General features: G+C 46.8%; 1 protein-coding gene across 1 annotated transcript; it reads left to right on the top strand.

The window, feature by feature from the left end:
- Window positions 1–13,803: 13,803 nt before the first annotated feature.
- LOC124694729 (anthocyanin 3'-O-beta-glucosyltransferase-like) lies at window positions 13,804–15,246 on the top strand. The gene has a single exon (XM_047227681.1). The coding sequence runs from the start codon at window positions 13,828–13,830 to the stop codon at window positions 15,244–15,246; it is 1,419 nt and encodes a 472-aa protein (XP_047083637.1). The 5' UTR covers window positions 13,804–13,827.
- The last annotated feature ends 10,870 nt before the right edge of the window (window positions 15,247–26,116 follow it).

The raw sequence follows: 26,116 nt of genomic DNA, 5'->3' as shown, positions 1-26,116 counted from the left end.
GAACTCTTCGTGGAATATGACTTGTTGTTTTAGGGTTTCGCGACGGGGAGAATATATAGGCGAAGGGGCGATGTCGGTGGAGTCCCGAGGGGCCCACACCACATGGCGGCGCGGCCATGGGTGGGGCCGTGCCCCCCTAGGGTGTGGCCGCCTCGTGGCTCCTCTTCGTCTCCTCTTCGGTGTTCTGGAAGGCTCCGTGGAAAATAATACCGTGGGCTTTTGTTTCGTCCAATTCCGAGAATATTTCCTGTGTAGGATTTCTGAAACCAAAAACAGCAGAAAACACGAACTGGCGCTTCGGCATCTTGTTAATAGGTTAGTGCCGGAAAATGCATCAAAACGATATAAAGTATGAATAAAACATGTAGGTATTGTCATAAAACTAGCATGGAACATAAGAAATTATAGATACGTTGGAGACGTATCAAACCACGGGGGCATCCCCAAGCTTAGACTTTTCACTCTTCTTGATCATATTATATCATCCTCCTCTCTTGATCCTTGAAAACTTCCTCCACACCAAACTCAAAATAATCTCATTAGAGGGTTAGTGTATAATAAAAAATTCACATGTTCAGAGAGGACACAATCATTCCCAACACTTCTGGACATTACCCAAGGCTACTGAAATTTAATGGAGCAAAGAAATCCACTCAAACACAGTAAAGGAGGCAATGTGAAATAAAAGGCAGAATCTGTCAAAACAGAACAGTCCGTAAAGACAAATTTTTTCGAGGCACTTAACATGCTCAGATGAAGAAGCTCAAATTGAATGGAAGTTCGTACATATCTGAGGATTACTCATGAATTTTTACAGAATTTTTAGACTCTCCTACAGAGAGATCAACTCAAATTCGTGACGACTAAAAATCTGTTTCGCACGTAAATCCAAATCTAGTATCAACCTTCTATCAAAGACTTTACTTGGCACAACAATGTAATAAAGTAAAGATACAAAGGTATTGCTACAGTAGTAACAAGCACCTTGACTCAAATATAAAACAAGAATTGCAGAAATAAAATAATGGGTTGTCTCCCATAAGCGCTTTTCTTTAACGCCTTTCAGCTAGGCGCAGAAAGTGTAAATCAAGTACCATCAAAAGAAGAAGCATTAATATCAGAGTTGGGGGTTTTCTCAACGATGCATTGTATCTTATCTATGTAAGTTTCATAGGCTCCTCTTTCATTACTTTTAGGCTTACTATCCTCCTCAAATAAATTTTCAGGAACAATCCAATCAAAATTCTTTTCTAGTGCCTCATGCATTCCTATGAGCTTATAAGGTATTGGTACTTTAGTCTCCCCTCACAATTGGCTTCATTAGTGTACTTTAGCCTATCTTTTTCCATCTTTTCAAGGGTATTTGCAAAATTGGTATAAAAGCCAAGCATCTTATGTTGAATAAAGACTTTCCTAGCTTCTCTAGCTACATCGCCAAATTCTTTAAGAAGGGTTTCTAAAACAAAATCTTTCTTCTCTCCTTCTTCCATATCACAGAGTGTAAGAAACATATGTTGCATTATAGGATTAAGATTAACAAATCTAGCTTCCAACATGTGCACTAAAGAGGCAGTAGCAATTTCATAATTAGGAGCAAGTTCTACCAAGGATCTATCTTCAAAATCTTTAACCTTACAAACATGAGTGAAAAATTCTTCGATATTATCTCTTCCAATGATAGACCCATGCCCTACTGATATATCTTTCAAAGTGAACTTAGGGGGAAGCATGATGAAATAAACTAAGGTAAACTGATAAATAAAGTAAATGCAAGTAACTAATTTTTTTGTGTTTTTAATATAAAGAAAGCAAACAAGACAGAAAATAAAATAAAGCAAGACAATAAACAAAGTAAAGAGATTGGGTGTGAGAGACTCTCCTTGCAGCGTGTCTTGATCTCCCCGGCAACGGCGCCAGAAAACAGTTGTTGCCGTGGGAGTTGGAAATCTCTGGGGTGTAACTTCTCTTTAGATCCCCGGCAACGGCGCCAGAAAAAAGTCTTGATGGCGCGTGATGCACACGTCCGTTGGGAACCCCAAGAGGAAGGTGTGATGCGCACAGCAGCAAGTTTTCCCTCAGTAAGAAACCAAGGTTATCGAACCAGTAGGAGATGAAGGCCACGTGAAGGTTGTTGGTGAAGGAGTGTAGTGCGGCGCAACACCAGGGATTCCGGCGCCAACGTGGAACCTGCATAACACAATCAAAATACTTTTCTCCAACTTAACAGTGAGGTTTTCAATCTCACCGGCTTGCTGTAAACAAAGGATTAAACGTATGGTGTGGAGAATGATGTTTGTTTGCAAAGAACATCAGAGAACAATGATTGCACTAGATTGTATTTCAGATGTAAAAAAATGGAACAGGGTCCACAGTTCACTAGTGGTGTCTCTCCAATAAGATAAATAGCATGTTGGGTGAACAAATTATAGTTGGGCAATTGACAAATAGAGAGGGCATAACAATGGACATACATATCATGATGACTACTATGAGATTTACTTAGGGCATTACGACAAAGAACATAGACCGCTATCCAGCATGCATCTGTGCCTAAAAAGTCCACCTTCGGGTTAGCATCCGCACCCCTTCCAGTATTAAGTTGCAAACAACAGACAATTGCATTAAGTACCGTGCGTAATGTAAACAATACAAATATCCTTAGATAAAGCATTGATGTTTTATCCCTAGTGGCAACAAGCACATCCACAACCTTAGAACTTTCCGTCACTCGTCCTGCATTCAATGGAGGCATGAACCCACTATCGAGCATAAATACTCCCTCTTGGAGTTACAAGTATCAACTTGGCCAGAGCCTCTACTAGCAACGGAGAGCATGCAAGATCATAAACAACACATATATGATAGATCAATAATCAACTTGACATAGTATTCCATATTCATCGGATCCCAACAAACACAACATGTAGCATTACAATAAGATGATCTTGATCATGATAGGCAGCTCACAAGATCTAAACATGATAGCACAAGAGGAGAAGATAACCATCTAGCTACTGCTATGGACCCATAGTCCAAGGATGAACTACTGACGCATCAGTCCGGAGGCGGGCATGGTGATGTAGAGCCCTCCGGTGATGATTCCCCTCTCCGGCAGGGTGCCGGAGGTGATCTTCAGAACCCCCCGAGGTAGGGTTGACGGCGGCGGCGTCTCAGTAACTTTTCTTGTATCGTGGCTCTCAGTACTAGGGTTTTCGCGATGGAAGGATTATATAGGCGAAGGGGCAGAGTCGGGGGACGCTCGAGGGGCCCACCCCATAAGGCGGTGCGGCCAGGAGTGGGGCCGCGCCCCCCTATGGTGTGGCCGCCTTGTGTCCCCTCTCCGTCTCCTCTTCGGTGTTCTGGAAGGCTCCGTGGAAAATAAGACCGTGGGTTTTTGTTTCGTCCAATTCCGAGAATATTTCCTGTGTAGGATTTCTGAAACCAAAAATAGAAGAAAACAGGAACTGACGCTTCGGCATCTTGTTAATAGGTTAGTGCCGGAAAATGCATCAAAATGATATAAAGTGTATATAAAACATGTGAGTATTGTCATAAAACTAGCATGGAACATAAGAAATTATAGATATGTTTGAGACGTATCAGTAAGAAAGGAAATCATCCGCCTTCTTGATGCAGGTATCATCTATCATGTCAAAGAGAGTGAGTGGGTGAGTCCAGTTCATTGTGTTCCTAAGAAAGGAGGATTTATTGTACTACCTAATAAACATAGTGAAATGGTCCCAACCAGAACCGTCGTAGGACTTAGGATGTGCATTGATTTTAGAAAATGCAATAAGGAAACTAGGAAAGATCATTACCCATTGTATTTTATAGATAAAACTCTGGAAAGACTTGCTAAGCATTCACATTTTTGTTATCTTGATGGATATTTCGGGTTCTCCCAAATAGCTGTTCGTCCGGAAGATCAACTAAAAACAACTTTTACTTGTCCTTTTGGATTATTGCTTACCTAAGAATGCCTTTCAGATTATGTAAAGCTCCTTCTACTTTTCAAAGATGCATGATAGCCACATGTACCGATTATATTGAGCATATAATGGAAATGGTCACAGACGACTTCTCTATCTATAGAACTTCATTTAACGTATGCTTGCGTAATTTTCATAAAGTTTTGCAGAGATGCGAAGATACTAATATAGTATTGAACTGGGAGAAGTGCCACTTCATGGTTCAAGAAGGGATAGTACTAAGGCACAATATCTCAGGAAGGGTCATAGAGGTTGATAAGTTCAAGGTGGAAGCTATAGAGAAAATACCACATCCACGAGACATCAAAGGTATAAGAAGTTTCCTTGATCATGCAGGGTTTTACAGAAGATTCATTTGAAAATTTTCTATGATAGCTAGACCGCTAACTAACCTCTTACAGAAAGATGTTTGGTTTAAGTTTGATGAAAAATGCCTTGCTACTTTCAATATTCTTAAGTAAGCTCTACTTAAGGCTCCCATAATACAACCGCCTAACTCGAAGGAACCTTTTGATTTACTTTGTGAAGTAAGCCATGAATCAGTTCGAGCCACTTTGTGCCAACAAGATGGTGATGAAGTTAATATCATCCATCATGCTAGACGGACTCTAAATGATGCACAAATAAACTATCCTTTAGTAGAGAAAGAGTTATTTGCAGTTGTCTTCTCTTTCGAAAAGTTTAGATCATATATCACTAACTCAAAAGTTAGAGTCCATACTGATCGTATGGGTTTGAAATAAATTCTTGAAAGAAGTGATGTCAAGCCGAGGATGATCCTACGGATTTTTGCTTTTGCAAGAATTTGATTTGCAGATTATAGAGAGAAGTGAAGCACAACTCGAAGAATGAGGATCCATTGGCAAAGAAGCATTGCCCTGTAACATGTCTACAGTCTTTGTTCCTATAGGTACACTTTGTTATTGTGAATAAGAAGTCCCCCTATTCTTTGTGATGGTGAAAGCAAGCATTTTCTACCCACCATCTACGGAAGAGGGAGACGAACAATAAGATGATCCAGGTGATTCGGTATCCCTTTACTCATAACTATAAGAAAGTTTTTCTTTGATATTATAGGTTTGAAGTTTTTAGATTTTTGTTTTTCGTTTGCGTTTTCGAGGTCTTTACAGTTTTCTGAGCTAATTGGAGTTTTCGCGACCTCGGTATGGGCGGACGGTATGACCGGACCCGCCCGTACCAGTGGTCACCAAACCCACTAGAAACCCCGACGAATTTTAGTTCCGACCTTGTCCGCCGTACGGCCAGCCGGAACAGTCATATGTGCCCGTACTGATGGTCGCTAAAGTTGCAGTAGGTTTTCTCTTTCGTCTTACGTTTGTTTGCGAGATGTTAAAAAAACATATATACATATTTTCCGTTTTTCTTATGTCGGTAACTTGACGGGCATACGGTACGGTGCAAACCCGCCCGTACCAATGACCAAAACCGACTTTGTCTGTTGCGAATTTTGGCAGGATGTCCGGTGGCGGACGGTACGGTCCGCGCCCGTACCACGAACCGTCGTGTTGTCCAAAATTTCCTTTTTTAGTTTTATCTCTTTCCAATTTGCTGGGATTCTCTTTCCGAGCGACCATAACCATAATTAGACGAGATTTTTCTCTTCATAACCCCTCATAACTTCTGGACAAGTCTTTTCTCATATTCTAATAGATCTCATAAAAGTTCATCACGGTCTCATCCTTGGAGCATTGCATCATCGTTCCATGGCAAGTAAGGAACCCGTGATGCCTCGAAGAAGGATGTCACAAGGGGCGAATAGGCTGAACGATGGAGAAACGAAAGTGATCCGGAAGAAGGTTTCAAGCTTAGAGAGAAGATCATTGGAGGTTGAAGAACTTTTGGCTTGGCTGTAGGCAGGGATGATGACTATGATGAAATTGATATGAGCTTCGAGGAAGAAGAAGAAGGATTTTGCCTCATCAACAAGTTGAAGACAGAAGATCATGACAGGCAGGAGTCGCTGGATACGATGGATAAGCGCATCAAGAGGATTGAAGAGAAGGCCCCTAGATCCGCAAAGCATGTGCGGCTTTTGTGACGCTACCTGGACCTGATGGATGAAAAGATCATCAAAGAGATGGAGGCTAACCTTGATATTTGTCTTCGTTCTCTTGATACGCAGAAGAAGACGCTCGAAGTAAGCAAGAATTACATCACTCTTCTAGAGAAGCTGGCTAAAGAGCGTTCTGCCCGCATCATCTATCTCGAAGCCTTCACCGTCGCGCTGCAGACCAAGATCCATAAACTCGAAGGGGAAGCCCCTTTGAAGTAAAAGGATAAAATACGGTACCAAATAATCGCAAGGATTATTTGATCCCACCTGGCTTGATTCCAAGCTTGGGTATATCTATAACACCTTGTAATCTATCCCTTTTAGTTCGAATATTTACTTCCAATATGCATTTAGTTCGAATATTGATAAGGATTTCATTAGCACTTGTTTAGTTTCCCTTGGAGAGTGAAGGATTTTATCCAATGAATCTTGAGTTATTATCATATCTGAAGTATGTTTGCATTATGATTATTGCATTAAATGTATGAATTAGGATGAGTATAATTGTACTTGCATCATGATAATGATTTTATAGTCCTCCACACCAAAAAGCTTTGATAGGCTATAGGAAAATTACCTACAAAGTATTTTATGATCATTGGTTCCTTCGTGTGAGAAAAAGAAAGATAGAAAGAAAGAAAAGAAGATTGTGTAATAAAAATAAATGAAAAGATAAGAAGTGCTAAAAAGAGAAAAGCTATTAGAAAGAACCATGAAGAAAAGCTAACTTAATTATTTTATGATACCTAGATAAAGTAATATTCTTGTCTTTTATTAAACCTTGTAACGTGTCGTTGCCTACTCGACAATACCCCGGAGGAGGGATCCTCATGGAGGGGGGAAGAAGTAGGGGCCATAGAGAGGAGAGCACTCGGGATGGTGGTACGTGATTTACCCAGCTTCGGAACACCTGCTCGAGGATAGGGCCTACTGCTCTTGTTTGGAATTATCTAGCCGCTTTCGCGTTGTTACAATGAGTTGTAGTTGTGCCTCTAGGGCTCCCGGGATCCGGATTATAAAGGCGCCAGGATTTAGGGTTTCTACGGATAGTCCTACCCGGAATACAATCTTGTCTAACTACGGAACATTACTTTGCCGTGCACGTCAAGGATCCGCCTACCCCTAATACGTCGTACTGGATCTGGCTACCCCTGATGGGCCAGGCCGAATCCGGCTTCCAAGAAAGTTCGATTGGATCCGGCTCCTTGCTCCTGGGCTGGACTTCCTCCATCCTGATCAACAGCAACTGGGCCGCCTGATGGGCCGTATACCACCATCACCATTTGTGGGCCACCCGGGCTTGCCGGATCTAGCCACTGTCAATGGTACACCCTTGAAGTATACCTAAAACATAAGGTGTGGAGGCCTCTAAGTCATTTGAGTTTGAGAATAGTATGGTTTAATTGATGCTCTAGTTTTACATCCGATGTTATAACCCTTATTCTTGAGAAATGCCTCATTTGTTTTAACGACTCTCGCTTCATGAACAAAGATGACTCTGTCCATTAAGCTCGTATTTTGCTCGGGGAGAGCAAGAGTTTAAGCTTGGGGAAGTTGATGAGTGCATTTTAGCATGTTTTGCATCATTATTTCATCAAGTTATCATCAAGTAGAGATAGGATTTTTGTATTTCACCGCGCTACCGCGCCCTTTTATGCTTGTCTACACATGATCCTAAAATAATAAGTCAATCATGAAATATTAATGAAAACTATCATTTTCTAGCATTTTGATGTGATATAAATTATTTTTGCACTTAATAATGCGTCTGGGCGAAAGGACAATGCGAGGAAAACTTCTAGGGAGTTTAACGGGCATCGGTACGGGAAGAGCCCGCCCGTACCATCCGCCCGTACCACCCACCAGGAGCACCGCCTCAACAAATACTTTCACCTCCCGCAGACGGAACAGAGATCAGATACACACAGCTCCGTGAAACAAACAAAAACACCGCCCCAGATCAGATCTCAAGAAGGAACTTTGGAGAAGACAAGATCCGGGCTGCTACGTGGATCATCGGAGGACAAGGCATCATCCCCTTCATCATCATCAACCGCTGCACCGTCATCACCATCATTCTCCAACCATAGTTGTAATCTTGATAGCTATTGTGGATTTGTACTCGAATTCGTTCCATTCCTCTCATTCATTCCACAAAGATTATGATGATGTTCTTGATTGTCTCCATGTGTGACTAGTCTTATTAGTTCTTGGGGAGATGGAAAACCCTAGCATGAATATGAGATGAATCTAAGATGATTTATAGTTTCAAGTATTAATGTGTGTTAGTTTTATCTCTTGTTATTACATGTTGTGCACCATGTAATATTGCCTATTGGTCTTGAGAGGGAACTACTCTTTGAAGTGTGGTAGAACGAACGACGAGAAGTGACATTACTGTATCGGCGGTTTGACACATGGATAAGGGGTATAAGAGGGATTCATAAAGCTCATATCGTTGACAATGGGGTTTACCCCTTAGTAGCATTAGTCCATATGTGGCCGCGGAAGGCTAGATGTTATGGTTATTTAGAGATGCGATGACCAATGGCTTTCTTGGCGCATCTTATTACGGAGCTCTCCCACACACAACATGCTTGAAATCATATTTCATCTTGATTAACATGAGTTCTAGTGCTAATGGTGGATCCAATAATCTCTGAGAACACTTTGTCTTATAAAGTTCCAACCCTTTTTCATATAACATTTTTACTGCTTTACTTACTTTTCCTGCAACCATTTACAACACCCCTTTTTATCATTTTGAGATTAGAAAACAATTATTAAGTAATATTTAGTAGAAATTAGCAAGGGATATAAAGATCATTACTAGTAGCTCCTCGTGGTTCGATACTCTTATTTCGAAACTAGCTACAACTGATCTGTATACTTGCAGTCATCAATCAATTTGCTCATATTGTCGGGTGAATACTAAGACAAGACCTTTCAGAAGTAGTTCCCCAACCACAACAGACTTGTTCCTACCTACACATTCTAACGTACTTAGTCAAGACAGAGTCCATATGACCTGCGGTTGCACATGAAAGCTACTTAGCTATTAACATGTCTAATCTCCATAGTTCCTGAGTGCTTTCCGCAAGTGTGCAAAGGACATGATAAGAACATAGACATGGCCCATAGACATGGCCAGCATAGAAATAGTGGTGCAAACTCATAGAAATGGCCCCATATAGATGGTTCTAATTGCCAATCGACCAAAGAATATCAATGCCATTCACCCAGGTGGTTGATTAATTAAGTTGTTTTTTCCATATCTAAAACATACTTTTATCTAACACATAACCACACCATGAGTTCCCTCCCATGCCACTATTCAGCATATCTAAGAAATTTAACCTATGTTCGCGACAACGGAATCAAGTCATGGAAGTTAATATGGCTATTTTGCGTAGGTGTCATAATAAAGCAATACTAGCATAATAAGACCAATAAAAATACCTACACATGCATTCCAAGAAAACATCTAAGTGCATAAAAAATATTCGGTATTCATGAACAATGTGAACTTGCCTTGGTTGAGGTTGCTGGTATCACAATCCACAATAGTGGGTACACTCAAGACAATCTACATGATCAAACAAATTGCAATGAATAGGAACTCACAAACCACACACATGCAATGTATGCTATGTATGCCATGTATGCATGAGGATTTTAAATCTGTTGAATGGGTTTGAACAAAATTCTCTTCTATCCTAAATATAATTTACAAAACTGGTAGTGCAAAGGATCAACTTAAATAAGGTTTACATAAGTTCTTTATGGTTAAAACAATGGCACTTAACAATTAAATGCAATTGATATTTTATAGACTATGAACCAACATACAAGAGACATCTCTGGATGCTAGGTGATTATACAAAAGTAATGCAGAAATAATTACTCATTTTGAGATTATAGGTTTTGTTTTATATTGAAATGTTCAAACTAGGATTTTTAAATTTGAATAAGTTTTTACCTCTTTAAGTTCAAATTTCATTCTACCAGAGTGTTCCTTATGTTTCCACGATTTCATAGACATAAAATTTGTATTTTTTTAGAGTTATAAAACTCTGGTTATGAATTTTGCAATTTAGGGACTACATGAAATTCTATTTAACCAAAAACTCCCCATTGGCTGGTTCATATGTCACGCGGTTGCCATTCTGATCCGTAGGACCTAAACGAAATCTACGGGCCAGATCTAACATTGACTAGTAAGTGTTGACCACACCTAGGGCTGACGTGGCGATGATGAGGCGAAGATTTCGCTCGGACGTGCTTAACGACGACGTTATGATGGTCCTCGTCGGCGTATAGGAAGAGGGCTATGTGCGGCGAAATACGGCGGATCCGACAGTGGTCTCAGCCGGCGTCCAGCTGCTCCTCCTCGGGTGGCCCTGGCAGACGGAGCTAGCGCGGCTCTGGCGAGGTTCAGTCGTCGACGAAGTCGACACTGTGCTCTGAGAGAGGACCCAGATGATGCGCAAGGAAGATCCGATTGAAATGACCAAGAATGGGAAGCTCTAACTCACCGAGTCGGTGGCAGCGACAAGAAGACGGTGGCGTCAGTGGCAACTCCGGAGAGCGGTTTCCGCAGCCTGGCGGCACGATAGAGGAGGCGGGTAGGGTCAAAAGAGAGAGTGAGGCTCTGGCTTGAAAGAGAGAGAGTGAGGGGGAGTACGGGGCGTGGGCGACGTGGGGTGCGGGGGCGCGTGGAGGTTTCGGCAGGAGGTTGAAGGAGCCTCCGGCTGGTGGGACCAAGGTTTTGGTTACGGAAAAATTACCGCCTGGTAACCAATTTTACCGACCCCTCCCGATAAAATTCTCTTATCGGCTGAAAATATTCGGATTGGTTCAAACTGTTAAAAGTATACAAAACGTCTATCGCACATTTGGGCAAACCAAGCATCCTAGCACAGTGGTACAGTTCCTACCGTGGAACAATTCTATTTATATTTTTTGAAGTTTTGATTCGCATATGAAGTACATGTAAATAAAAAATACAGCTACCAAAAATCGAACCTCTAACGGCAGCAAAGACTGGTACAAACAACATCCACTAAACCATCAAGGCCAACGTGCTAAATGGTAGGTTTTCGGCATCATTTACTTGAAAAGTTAATTTTAATTGAAATTAAGATTAGAATTTTCGTCCGAAAATGGGCGGAATTTTCCGGTAACCCCGGTAACCCAAAATACCGACCCCCTCCGGTAAATTTTATCAATCCAGTAGCCAAAACCTTAAGTAGGCCCACCTGTCAGCGAGTGATGGAAAAAAAGGGAGCGGTGCTCGGGCTGCTTCATGGCTGGGCTGGTTCGGTCCGCTGGGTCGGCCCAATTAGGCTGCCCTTTTTTATATCTTTTTTTTATGTTTCTTTGGAAAATTGTTTGGGAATGGTACAAAACACAGGCACAACTAAACTTCAGAAAAAAAATGTAAATGAGGTTATCCAAAATAGGACATCGGGAGGTTTAATTCTCCACATTACTACACTTTGAAAATAATTTCATCACAGGTTTCCCACTCTGCTTTTACAGAGAACAATTGATGGAATATTTTTAATTGAAGAGTTGAAAAAAATATATGAAATGCATATGAATGATATGATGTTGCCTAAAGTGTAAAAATTGGGGTGTTACATCCTTATATTTTCATATTATGGCCGACATATGCTACAATATAGCACAATAGATAATCACATCATTCAGTTGACTCCTGAGATTATGTTATGGTAATTACTCCATCTCTCAGCGTTAACATACCATCTTCCACAAATTTTGATTAGTATGTTAGTTACATCATGTATCTTATCTCAGAAGTATACTATTCCAATTCAATGTCAGTATCAAAAAACTATTCGAAGAGATATGGATGACCTGTAAATATCTAAAGTACCCCAATAGGCGCCGGCAGGGGCGTCGGCACCTCCTTTTGGGGGACGCCGGCACATCATCGTCTATTTGGGGACCCGGCGCCCTCAAACCAGCGGTCCCGATATATTTAGAAAATCAAATTCAAATGTTGAAAACGATATTCGTACGAAGTTCGAACGAAATTTGTACAAATTTAACGCGAATTCAAACTAAAACTAAAACAACATCTAGCGGTGCGGGGAGTCGAAGGCGTGAAGTCCAGTTCGTCGCCGCTGGGCGACCCGAAGGACCAGCTGTCGATGTCGTCGGCCTTCTCCTCCTTTGGCGCCGGCAACTCCGATGGTCCAGCGAGGTCGACGTAGTTGGCGCCGTGGTCCCTGGCGGACCACGCCGCCTGCCGCTGGTCGATCGCGATATGCCTGTAGTCTTCGTCGACGGAGCGGCCGACAATGTACTGTAGGGCGGGGAACTCCGCCTAGTCGCCGTCGCCACGGAGGGCCGCTTGCGCCGGTGGAAGGAGGCGCGAGCGCGGCCGAACGCGTGCGCCCAACGGCAGACGATCCAGTGTGTGAGGTTTCGAACGCCGTGGTCCGTTCCGGCACCCTCTGCGTGGTTGGCGGCGCCGCCATGTTCGCCGCCTGCGGGAAGTATAGCGGCTCCCGTTGCCCGCGGACGCGTGGCCGGAATCCGTACTCGCGGAGCGTGTCATCGACGGAGCCGTACCACCAGGCACGACGGCCGACGTTGTTGAAGCGGCCGGCCGAGGGGTTGTCCGTCCGCGCGAGCTCGACGGCGCGCTCGTGTTCGAAGCGCCCTGCCCAGGATGGGCTATCGACGGCGTTCTCCGACAGGCTCCTCTCCTCCAGCGTCATCTCGGCCCGCCGTTCCCTGGCGAGGGCCAGCGTCTGCGGTTCTCGCAGTGGCGGCAGCGGCACGACGAAGCCGCCTTTGGAGACGTACCAGCTGTGGGGCAACTTGTACTATTCTGGCATGGGGATGCGGTGCTAGTACAACACGTCGGCCTCGTCAAACGCCAGCTACGTCGAGCGGAGCATGCCGCTGCCGCTGCCGCCGGCCTGGTCGTTGTGCGCCATCGCGTCGGCGGGGTGCGTGTGGGTGGTGGTTCGCGCGGAGGTTGAGGACGGCGGCGGCTAGGGTTGGACGGCGGGGAAATGAGAGAAGTGCGCGCCGGTGGGGTTTTAAGGGAGGCGGCGGACGCGCATTGAAGGCGCGTGGGTAAGGTAGGTGGACGCCGCGTGGCCAGTCGCCGCCCTCGCCATTTTGGTTTCCGCGCGGGAGGCCATTAACGCCGATGACCAACCTCCCCGCGTCGTTTCCGATGCGAACCGCCGCGTCCCCTCGCTAACAAGGCGCCCCACCCGCAAAAACCGTCGTTCCGCGAGCTGCCGGCGCGCCCGATTCGCGCCCTTGGCGAAGGGGCCGGCACGGGGTTGCCGGCGATTCTATTGGGCTCGAAAATTGGCCAATACCGTTTGGGACGCTGTGGTACGAGCCCATTTTAAATGATACCACTTTGAGTAGCCTCTACGACGCTGCTCAACTTCTACGATTTAGATCTCAGCATGTACTGTTGTCCGTATCGAAAACTATACCGGAAGACACGGATGACCTAATGCCCAATAAATAATTAAGTTTGTGTTCTGTCTTTGAAAAAGAGGGGGATTCCCTCCGATTTGTCTGTATTAAATCAAGTTTGTGTATTCGAATCTCCATCATATTACTCATCTATGTACGAAGTCTGCAGCACTCCCTTCAGTATACCCAACCACACACAAAAAAGGCCCTGCCATGGCCACCACCACCACCAACGGTGCCGGTTCAGCGCAACATGCCGTCGGCCGCAACCACATCGTGGTGTTCCCGTTCATGGCGAAAGGGCACACGATCCCACTGCTCCACTTCGCTACGGCGCTCTCCGTGCACCACAAGAGCCTGCGCGTCACCATGGTCACCACACCCGCAAACCTCGCCTTCACGCGAAGCCGCCTCCCGTCGTCAGTTCGCATCGCCGTTCTCCCATTCCCGTCGCTCCCGCCACTGCCGGCCGGCGTGGAGTCCACGGACGCCCTCCCCAGCCCGGCCCTCTACCCGACGTTCCTGCGTGCCACGGCGCTCCTGCGGGCTCCATTCGCCGACCTCTTGGCGTCGCTCTCGTCGCCGTCCCCACCGCTCGTCCTCGTCTCCGACTTCTTCCTCGGGTTCACGCACCGCGTCGCTACCGACGCCGGCGTCCGCCGCGTCGTGTTCCACGGCATGTCCTGCTTCTCCATGGCCATAAGCAAGTCCCTCATCGAGAGTGGCCCGCCACCGCCCGGCTGCGGCGATTTCCACGTGCCCCGTATGCCGGAGCACGTAAAGATCACGGCGATGGAGGTGCCGGATACGATAGCTAAGATCTCCGACCGCGACGACCCGGTGGTCCGGTTCGTGATGGAAGACATCGGTGAGTCGGACGTGCACAGCTGGGGCGTCCTGGTCAACAGCTTCGCCATGGTGGACCAGGACTACGTGGCGCCCTTCGAGTCGTTCTACCAGCCAGACGCCCGCGCCTGGCTAGCGGGGCCGCTATTTCTCGCCGCCGGCAAGGAGAGCATGAAGCGCGAGGAGGAGCTGGATCCGGAGGGCTGCCTCCCCTGGCTTGACAAGACCACGGAACCGGTAGTCTACGTGTCCTTCGGCACGCAGGCCCACGTCTCCGACGAGCAGCTCGACGAGCTGGCGCGCGGGCTGGTGCAGTCCAGCCACCCCTTCCTCTGGGCCGTCCGGTCGGAGAACTGGTCGTCGCCGGTGGACGTGGCGCCCCACGGACGCGTCATCCGCGGGTGGGTTCCCCAGAGGAGCGTGCTCGCGCATCGTGCTGTGGGAGGGTTCGTCAGCCACTGCGGGTGGAACTCGGTAATGGAGAGCCTCGCGGCGGCGAAGCCCGTGCTGGCGTGGCCGATGATGGCGGAGCAACATCTCAACGCGAAGCACGTCGCCGACATCATTGGAGCCGGCTTCAGGATGAACATCGTCGACAATAAGGTTGTAGTCGACAGAGCGGAGGTGGAGAAGATGGTAAGGAGGCTGATGGATGCCGGCAGCAAGGAAGGCCGAGAAATGCGGGCTAGGGCCGCGTGGGCTCGCCAAGAGGCCAAGTTAGCGGTCAGCGACGGTGGCATGTCCCACATGGCACTTCTGAAGCTGGTGGACGAGCTGCAGGGAAGCTACGACCGTGATGTCACTGTAGGAAAAAAGACAAGACGGAAGCATAATTCCAAACTATTATGTATTATTACAGAATGATAATTTGGGTTGCCTATATCTCAGCCCACTATGGAGATTTTCGTAAGTCTTAATCACTTGTAGTATAATTTCTCCTATGTGGAGAACGTTCCTTCATTTTAAAACATCATTTGGATGACGTAAATTTACTAACATGGAGAGACCGCGAAAACTCATGTTTACCGGCAACAGTATGTGTCAGAGTGCCATCCACCACAGTCTATGTTTTGAGATTGGTGAGACTACTTGTCCCCCTTTTGACAGAACTAAAACATAATTGCAACAAAATTTGAATAGTAGAAAATATTTCACAAGTTTCACAAACACGTGAGAAACATATGTGAAACTTTGCGACACATACTTTAAACACTAAATAATTTTTCACAAGTTTCAGACATATTTCACAAATTTCAGACATACTCAACAAATTTTAGAAACTAGATCAACACATGGGTGATGTCAGCATGATGTCACAACTCCACTACCTACCGTAGCTGGTAAAATTGCTGCGTTGGAAGAGATCGAGCGTGCAATGTGTTCATAATATAGTCTGTGAAAACCAAGTAATTGGTTTGATTTATTTTTGCAAGACCTGCATGGTAATGTTTGTGCATTTGTGCTTCATTGTTAATTATCATTTTGGTGAGTTCAAATAGCAGGAGCCGGAAGATGCCAGAAGACGGTCCTCATTTCGATGATGGCCCAAAACACCCAAGAAGGTTTGTCTCACTGATTCAACGTTTGCCTTCAATATTGAAAACACCCAAAGAGTTTCCCATCACACACCATCTAATTCCAAAGTGGTGACCAGCAAGATCCATATTGGACTTCTCATTATTTGACAGCAGTCAAGCAAATAAGAACCAGAAAATAAGTGAACGCGTGCGAACACATGCCTAGCGTGCTAACCACGTCTGAATAGTATACTTGAAAATAAGTACACTATAGAACTGAATTTTGATAACTGGCATCATTAATTCATGTTCCACTCATATGAGCATATGTGCTGACGTATCATAAGTTTTTTTTGTAAGAAATGCAAAAAATTTGCCTTAATGCATTCATTGATAAAGAAAAGCAAAGGACCAAGATCTAGCTTCAAACTTGATGCGGTCCAGAGTTGCCGTAGCCATGGAGCTCGTGTGCTTGAAGACTCTAGCATTCCGCTCGGTCCAAAGTTCCCAAGAAACAAGCATGACGAGAGAGGCGACTGCTTTCCTTCTACCGGGGTGCGCATGGACAATATGCAGCCACCAAGTCTTGATGTCCTCGAAGTTGTCCCAATACAAATGCTCGAAATCGTGAAGCCCAAGCCAATCCTTGACCATGGACCAAACCCTCCTGGAGTACCTACATTTGAACAGAAGATGGGCAACCGTTTTGGGGGGTGCTATTGCAAAGCAAACAATTACCGCAATTAGGCCACCCACGTATATGCAAGCGGTCCGCCGTTCACACCCGGTTTTGCGGAATGAGCCGAGAAGAATTTGCACTTTGGAGGGGCCCAAACTTTCCAAATGGTGCCATTCATAGTAGAGACCGTCAATCCAGCGAAGTGTGCCTTGTAAGCGGAGGCCGATGAGTATCAACCCGAAGTAGATACCTTCCATATAATGAAGTCGCGGACCTCGTCATTGAGCCGCAAAGTAGAAGTTAAGAGCCAAAGCCGCACAAACTCTTGTATGTGGGTGGTTTTGAGGCCATTGGAGAGGTCAATTTGGGCAACCCAAGCATTACCAAGAAGGGCATTCCGAACCAACCATTTCTTCCTCTTAGAGATAGCGAAGATGGAGGGTGCAAGAAATTTAGGGGCAAGCCCATCCGCCCAAGGAGAGTTCCAAAACAAGCCTTCCTCCCTTCTCCGATTGTGACCTTCATAAGAGCATAGAAGAAATCCATGTCATCAACATTACAAGGGATCTCGATCCCAACCAATGGTCTATCCGGCTCATTTCATTCCAGCCATGGCCAACGAAAGCACAAAGATCTAGAGAAAACCTCCAAGTTGAGGACACCAAGACCACCAATCTTGGTGGGGCGGCAAACAATGGTCCAATTAACTTTGCATTTGCCACCGAACACCGTGTCAGTACCTGCCCAAAGCCAAGCTCGGATAATCTTTTGGAGAGCTTGAAGAAACTCTGCCGGGACGTCGAGATCTGTGAGGAGGTAGATAGCTTGGGAAGTGAGCACCAATTTGGCCAACGTAGTCCGGCCCGCAATGTTGAAAGATTTTCCTTGCCAACGGGCGAGACGGCCGGCGGTCTTGTCCTCAGTATATTATAGGTGAATATGTTTCATTCTCTTTATGGCAAGGGGAGGCCAAGATACTTCAGCGGAAAGGAGGCAATGGTGGTTGGAAAGTCGGAACTAATATCGTTGAGGTCTATGTCATTGCAACGTATGGGAGCAACCAAGCTCTTATGGAAGTTAGTGTGGAGACCGGTGATGTTGCCAAAATTGGTAAGGATGTTTGCGAGGTTTGTAACATCATTCTTGAAGGGGGCCACAAAAATGGCGGCATCATCCACATAAAGCAACGTGTGAAAGTGAGCTCCTTTGCCGGCAAGGCGGCGCAACCTCCCTTGGGTGGTGGCGATCTCAATGATGCGCTGTAGCGGATCGATGACGATGTCGAATAAAACCCGGGATGGGGGTGTCCTTGGCGAAGACCGCGACCATGAGTGATAGGCTCTCCGGGTATTCCATTTCAGGACGACTCACGAAGAAGAAGAGGAAAGGAGGGCGGAGATCCAGTTGCGGAAACAAGTTGGAAAGCAACCGTTGGAGATGCTCAAGGAGGTAACCCCATCGATCAGACCGAGTCGAATGCCTTCTTGATATCAAATTTGAACAGAAGAGAAGGCTTCTTCCTTCTGTGAAGCCATCTAGCATAGTTCCGGACGAACATAAAATTATCATGGATGCTCCTAGACTTGATGAATGCACTTTGGGAAATAGAGACAATCTCCTTCATGCGAGGGGTGAGCCGGGTGGTGAGAATTTTGGCTACAATCTTAGCGAATACATGAATGAGGCTAATAGGGCGTGATTCGGAGATGTCTTCCGCCCCATCCTTTTTGGGAACAAGGAGATGTTCGCGGAGTTGAGCCAATGGAGGTTAGAAGTCCGAAGAGCGGAGAAGCGATGCACAACCACCATGATATCCACTTTGATGATTTCCCAACAAGAGGCGTAGTATTTAACATTGAAGCCATCCGGCTCTGAAGCTTTGTTAGAAGGCAAGTTTGAAATTGCCGCTTTAACCTTCTCTTAGAAGAACGGGTCATCCAAGCCCGCAAAGTTGTGCGAGGGAAGGTTGAGGGACTCTTAGTTGAAGGAGAGACTGATATGCTCTCTATTTCCGATCGTAGCCTTGAAGTGATGGTGGACAATAGTGTGCTTATCAACATGTGAGGTCGCCCATCCATTGTTGTGACAAAGTTTGAAAATTGAGTTTTTCCTTCTTCTAGTGTTTGCCTCTCTATGGAAGAAATTAGTGTTGGCATCACCCTCCTTGAGATTATTGATTCTCGCCATTTGCTTCTTATGTGTTCTCTTCAAAGCATCAAGGCCAATGATCCTTTTTAAGGCGAGCCCGGAGGTCACGTTCATCCGGGGAAAGGGTCCTAGACTCCATTGCCAAGTCAAGATGTTGAATGACCAAGAGGTCCATATGGATGTGGATCTTATGGTTGGAGAAGAGGCTGTTTCTCCAAGCTTTAAGGTGTCTTACGGTGTGCAGGCGTTTGTGTTGGAGGATGTGGTAGGGGTCCGTGTGCAAAGCATTCTTGACAACATCTATTAAACCGGGCATATTCATCCAAAAAAAACTCTTCAAATCTGGAATTGAAAGGCTTCTTAGGTCCTCGGCAACTAGCAAGGAGGAGAGGACAATGGTCGGAGAGCGAGGAGGAGAGGGTGTGGAGGATGTGATCATAATGGCTAGTGTCCTAATCTTCATTGCAAAATACGGCGTCGATTTTGCTCATTGTAGGAAGTTCGTGCTCATTGGACTAAGTGAACTTGCGATTTTGGAGGTGGATCTCATTGAGCTCGCAAGAGTGAAGGGCAGCCCGGAATTTCGCCATATGACTCCTATTAATGTTAAGGTTGTTTTAGTCTTTAGCATGGTGAATTTGATTGAAGTCACCCAACACAACCCATCTAGTGCCAAGTGGAGGCTTTAAGGCAACCAACTTTTTTTTGGTAACCAACTCGCATCATAAGTTGTGATCGGTCCCAAGAAGACATGTACATGCTACTGTTATCACCAGATTTTGGCCAAATCAGGAGATGGGCCGTAAGTGAGATGGGCTTGAAGGATGTACGCGTGGAGGATCTCTGAAGCGGCCTGACACGAAGAAGTTGGGCTAAATTGCCCATGTATCTGTATTATAGTAGATCGCATCTTAATTTAGAAGTTGGAGTTTTACCCGTGCACGGTTAGGTGCACGCCTGAATTAGAAAGTCCCCTGGACTATAAATATGTATCTAGGGTTTATGAAATAAACAACAACCAACGTTCAACACAAATCAATCTCGGCGCATCGCCAACTCCTTCGTCTCGAGGGTTTCTCCCGGTAAGCACCATGCTGCCTAGATCGCATCTTGCGATCTAGGCAGCACAAGCTTATTACGTTGTTCATGCGTTGCTCGTGCCGAAGCCTTTTGGCGAGCAACGTAGTTATCTTAGATGTGTTAGGGTTAGCATTGTTCTTCGTATCATATGCTGTCGTAGTGCAACCCTTATACATCTAGCCGCCCTTACACCTATCTTAGGTGTAGGGGCGGCACCCCGCTTGATCATTGTTTAGTAGATCCGATCCGTTACGATTGCTCCTTGTTCTTCAAGGATTAGTTTAATATCCGCAATAGTTAGGCCTTACAAAGGGTTGGAGGATCCAGCGGCGTGTAGGGTGTAGTTTGCTAGCCCTAGACAGGATGTTCCGGGGATCAACCTCGTGTTGGTTTTTAGGCCCTGTCTAGGATCGGCTTACGATCACCGTACGCGAGCGCGAGGCCCAATCGTGAGTAGGATGATCCGATTATGCGGTGAAAACCCTAAATCGTCGTAGATCGCTTTAGCTTTATCTTGATCAAGCAGGACCACCATATATTCGTACACCTCGTACGAATCATGGGTGAATCGGCTCTTTGAGCCGATTCACAGGATAACCTGAGAGCCGATCGAGGCTCGTATTTAATGTTTACGTGTATGCCATGCAGAAACTAAGCGAGGCATCATCCGACACCTTCCCGATCGGTATAGGTCAGGTGGCACGCCCTTGCGACATCATCGGACGTGTGACCGTGAAGGCTTTGCGGGCCGTCGCTCGGAGGGACCGGGGCCAGCCGCAGTCCCGGGAGATTCCCGGCTCTACGGTGTTGCCGGTCGCTGCCCGCCGGTGGGTTTCGACCGCAACACATTCTCGGCACGCCCGGTGGGACAATCTTCGACATCCACCGCATCGCCATCTACATCTGAGTGGCGGAAGGCACTCCGGTCAAGTACGAGGATCTGACTGACGAGCTCAAGAAGAAGCATGACGAGATCAAAGCAGTCCTCGAAGCCGACCTCATCGGCTCTTTCCACGTAACCCGCTCCCATGGCATCGGGTGGAAGGGGTTCTCACCTGAAGGCGCGCTCGATGGAGTGGACCTGTCCGCCCCGTCGAAGAACGCACCGGGTCGCTGCGTCAGGAGATCAACTTCATGGTGGCTCATTCGCCGCACCGCCACTCCGAGAGCCCGGTGAACACTTTGTAGCGTGTCGCTCTGCGCGTGATCCAGGAAATCATGAGTCATCAGTATTCTCCGTCGGGACCAGCTCTGGGGACTTACAAAGGAGAGATGCCACTCCAGTCCCGTCCACCGCCGCCGTTCGCGTTGGCAGCACCAGAACTGCCGAACTCATCGGCATACGTCGTCTACAAGATTGGTGGTGACCCTAGTGACTACCAATTCCTACATGAGGCGCCCAAGGAGATCCCACACGGATACACGTGCGCATACGTGCCGAGCTGCAATGAATCGGGCACTCTCGAACCAGGCCGCAACAAGCAGGGACCTCGCGGAACAGCGAGGAGGAACGTCGGGAGCAGATCTTGAGAAGCAGACGTGGCTAGCTAAGTACGCCACTCCGACAAACCTCCAGAGCTCAGCTCCTGCAGTTGGCTCAGAACTGGAAAAGCAAGCATGGCTGGCTAAATATGCCACCCCGACGAATCTTCAGGGTTCGACACCTTCAGCCATCACCGCGGATCAGATTTGTACAATTCTGAAAGATCAGTTCGGCATGATGCCGAAAAGGAGGACAATCGGCTATACCAAGCCGTATCCCAACGAGTACGAATTGATCCCACTACCACCCAAATATCGGCTCCCTGACTTCACAAAGTTTAGTGGATCAGATGGTTCCAGCTCCATCGAGCATGTGAGCCGATATTTGGCACAGCTGGGCACGATCTCAGCATCGGACGAGCTGCGTGTGAGGTTCTTCGCACGGTCCCTCACGAGATTGGCTTTCGGGTGGTACACATCGCTGCCACCGAACTCAATCCGGACTTGGAAGCAGCTTGGAAGAGCAGTTCCACATACAGTATCACTCGGAGGCTTCCGAGGCTGGTATTGCCGATCTAGCACAAGTACGACGGAGCGCTGGGAAACGAGTGTCGAATACATCCAGCGCTTCAGGACCATTAGGAACCGATGATATTCGGTTCACGTAAGTGAAAAAGAAGCGATCGAGTTGGCGGTGGTGGGTCTCTCATCATCGATCAAGGATGTGGCCTCCCAAGCAGACTACCCTTCATTGGCGCACATGGTGCGTAAGCTCGTCGGCATATGAACAAGCGCCACCCGGATGTTTACCGAGGACAAATTCAAGCGTGCGGTGGTCCTGGTTGAGGCAGACGAGGATGAAGGTGCTGCGGGAGATCGAGAGGTAGCAGTGGCTGAATGGACTCGGGCGGCAGGCCCCGTGTCCTGCAAGTGGGTTAAGCCACGAGGCCCTCCAAAAGGGTTCGACTTCGACGTGACCAAAGCTGAGCAGATTTTCGACCTCTTACTCACGGAGAAGCAGCTAAAGGTACCCGAAGGCCACAAGATCCCCACGGTGCAGGAGCTGAACGGAAAGCCATACCGCAAGTGGCATAACACGTTCACCCACACCACTAACGACCGCAGGGTGTGGCGTCGGCAGATCCAAATGGCGATAGAAAAAGGGCGGCTAATTTTCAACCAAGTACGCCATGAAGGTCGACACACACCCCTTCCCCGCCGTTAACATGGTGGAGTATACTTACCATGGAGGGTGCCAGCCAGATTTCTCGTGCAATATCAACATGGTGGGACCTGGGCACCACTCTGGTAAGGACGGAGATGAGGGCAGCTGCTATCATAGCAAAGACACAGAGGAAGCCGCTCCACGCGATCGGCTCCGCCACGACGGCAAGCGCTACATCACAGAGGGAGAAGTGAGGAACGTAAAATATCAGCGACCTCTCTCTGATCACCTCCTCAACAAGTATGTGGGTCAATACGACCTACGCCGGCGATACAACGACGATGATAAAAGAGATCGTCTGGCTAGGGACGACAGGAGACGTCGCCGGCATGATCACGACGAGGAGCGATATGAGCGCCACCCCAAGGAAAAGTCGAGGGAGCAAGACGACGTGGATAGGCACTGGGACTGCCCCTTCTTCGGACACTGCTGGGATTCAGGAATGAGCCGATTGCCTACAATCGGCAATTGCCCAGAATGTAAACAAAAGAAGAAGGATGCAGCTAACGTGTCCGTGTTCAAACGTCTAGGGCCTCTCCCGCCTCGGAACTGAAGGAGATATGCCCTAGAGGCAATAATAAAGTGGTTAATATTTATATCTTTATGTTTATGATAAATGTTTATATATCATGCTATAATTGTATTAACCGAAACATTAGTACATGTGTGATATGTAGACAACAAAGAAGTCCCTAGTATGCCTCTTAAACTAGCTTGTTGATTAATGGATGATTAGTTTCATAATCATGAACATTGGATGTTATTAATAACAAGGTTATATCATTGTATGAATGATGTAATGGACACACCCAATTAAGCGTAGCATAAGATCTCGTCATTAAGTTATTTGCTATAAGCTTTCGATACATAGTTACCTAGTCCTTATGACCATGAGATCATGTAAATCACTTATACCGGAAAGGTACTTTGATTACACCAAACGCCACTCGCGTAAATGGGTGGTTATAAAGGTGGGATTAAGTATCCGGAAAGTATGAGTTGAGGCATATGGATCAATAGTGGGATTTGTCCATCCCGATGACGGATAGATATACTCGGGCCCTCTCGGTGGAATGTCGTCTAATGTCTTGCAAGCATATGAATAAGTTCATAAGAGACCACATACCACGGTACGAGTAAAGAGTACTTGTCAGAGACGAGGTTGAACAAGGTATAGAGTGATACCGATGATCAAACCTCGGACAAGTAAAATATCGCGTGACAAAGGGAATTGGTATCGTATGTGAATGGTTCATTCGATCACCGAAGTCATCGTTGAATATGTGGGAGCCATTATGGATCTCCGGATCCCGCTATTGGTTATTGGTCGGAGTGAGTACTCAACCATGTCCGCATAGTTCGCGAACCGTAGGGTGACACACTTAAGGTTTGATGTTGAAATGGTAGAACTTGAATATGGAATGGAGTTCGAATATTTGTTCGGAGTCCCGGATGAGATCCCGGACATCACGAGGAGTTCTGGAATGGTCCGGAGAATAAGATTCATATATAGGAAGTCATATTCCAAGTTTGGAAATGATCCGGTGCATTTATGGCAGGTTCTAGAAGGTTCTAGAAAAAGTCCGGAAGAAATCACCATGGAAAGTAGAGTCCCGGAGGGACTCCACCTTGCATGGCCAGCCAACCCTAAAGGGAGGAGTCCAAGGTGGACTCCCCTAGGGTGGCCGGCCAACCCCTCATGGAAGGGGGAATCCCACCCCAAGTGGGATTCCCACCTTGGGTAGGTTTCCCTACACATGGAAGGTTTTTGGTTCGGGTCTTATTCGAAGACTTGTAGTCCAACACTTGGGGCTTCCACCTATATAATGAGGGGCATAGGAGAGGGGGCCGACCACCACAAGCCAATAGCTTGGCCGCACCCCTAGGTGGCCGGCCACCCCCTCTCCCAAACCCTAGCCGCCCCCTCTCTCCTCCTCTTCTCCCGCACGCTTAGCGAAGCTCCGCCGGAGATCTCCACCATCACCGCCACCACGCCGTCGTGCTGCCGGATTCAAGGAGGAGCTACTACTTCCGCTGCCCGCTGGAACGGGGAGAAGGACGTCGTCTTCATCAACACCGAACGTGTGACCGAGTACGGAGGTGCTGCCCGATTGTGGCACCGTGATCAAGATCTTCTACGCGCTTTTGCAAGCAGCAAGTGATCGTCTACCGCAGCAATAAGAGCCTACTCTTATAGGCTTTGGAAATCTTCAAGGGTTAGTCTTGATCACCCTCGTTGCTCCCGTCTTCTAGATTGCATCTTGGCTTGGATTGCGTGTTCGCGGTAGGAAAATTTTTGTTTTCTATGCAACGTTATCCTATAGTGGTATCAGAGCCGTGTCTATGCATATATGGTTGCACGAGTAGAACACAATGGTTTTGTGGGCGTTGATGCTCTTGTTATCTTTAGTTTGAGTATTTTGCATCTTTGTGGCATAGTGGGATTAAGCGGCTCGGACTAACTTTACATGACCGCGTTCATGAGACTTGTTCCTCGTTCGACATACAACTTGTATTGCATAAGAGGCTTTGCGGGTGTGATACGTCTCCAACGTATCGATAATTTCTTATGTTCTATGCCATATTATTGATGATACCTACATGTTTTATGCACACTTTATGTCATATTCGTGCATTTTCTGGAACTAACCTATTAACAAGATGGCGAAGTGCCAGTTCCTGTTTTCTGCTGTTTTTGGTTTCAGAAATCCTAGTAACGAAATATTCTCGGAATTGGACGAAACGAAGACCCGGGGCCCTATTTTTCCACGGAGCTTCCGGAAGACCGAAGAACACACGAAGTGGGGCCACGAGGTGGCCAGGCTATAGGGCGGCGCGGCCCAAGCCCCGGCCGCGCCGACCTATAGCGTGGGCCCCTCGTGACGCCCCTTGACCTGCCCTTCCGCCTACTTAAAGCCTCCGTCGCGAAACCCCTGATGCGAAAAACCACGATACGGAAAACCTTACTGAGACGCCGTCGCCGCCGATCCCATCTCGGGGGATTCTGGAGATCTTCTCCGGTACCCTGCCGGAGAGGGGATTCATCTCCCGGAGAACTCTACACCGCCATGGTCGCCTCCGGAGTGATGAGTAAGTAGTTCACCCCTGGACTATGGGTCCATAGCAGTAGCTAGATGGTTGTCTTCTCCTCATTGTGCTTCATTGTTGGATCTTGTGAGCTGCCTAACATGATCAAGATCATCTATCTCGTAATTCTATATGTTGTGTTTGTCGGGATCCGATGGATAGAGAATACCATGTCATGTTAATTATCAAGTTATTATACATGTGTTGTTTATGATCTTGCATGCTCTCCGTTTCTAGTAGAGGCTCTGGCCAAGTTTTTACTTTTAACTCCAAGAGGGAGTACTTATGCTCGATAGTGGGTTCATGCCCGCATTGACACCGGGACAAGTGACAGAAAGTTCTAAGGTTGTGTTGTGCTCGTTGCCACTAGGGATAAAACATTGGTGCTATGTCCGAGGATGTAGTTGTTGATTACATTACGCACCATACTTAATGCAATTGTCTCGTTGCTTTGCAACTTAATACCGGAGGGGTTCGGATGATAACCTCGAAGGTGGACTTTTTAGGCATAGATGC

Source organism: Lolium rigidum, chromosome 3 (assembly GCF_022539505.1).
Source record: "Lolium rigidum isolate FL_2022 chromosome 3, APGP_CSIRO_Lrig_0.1, whole genome shotgun sequence".
NCBI classification, from domain to species: domain Eukaryota; kingdom Viridiplantae; phylum Streptophyta; class Magnoliopsida; order Poales; family Poaceae; genus Lolium; species Lolium rigidum.
This window is presented reverse-complemented; position numbering and strand designations above follow the sequence as displayed.

Bases quoted from the DNA above. Each gene is read 5' to 3' on its own strand.
- LOC124694729 (XM_047227681.1), top strand. From the start codon at position 13,828: ATGGCGAAAGGGCACACGATCCCACTGCTCCACTTCGCTACGGCGCTC.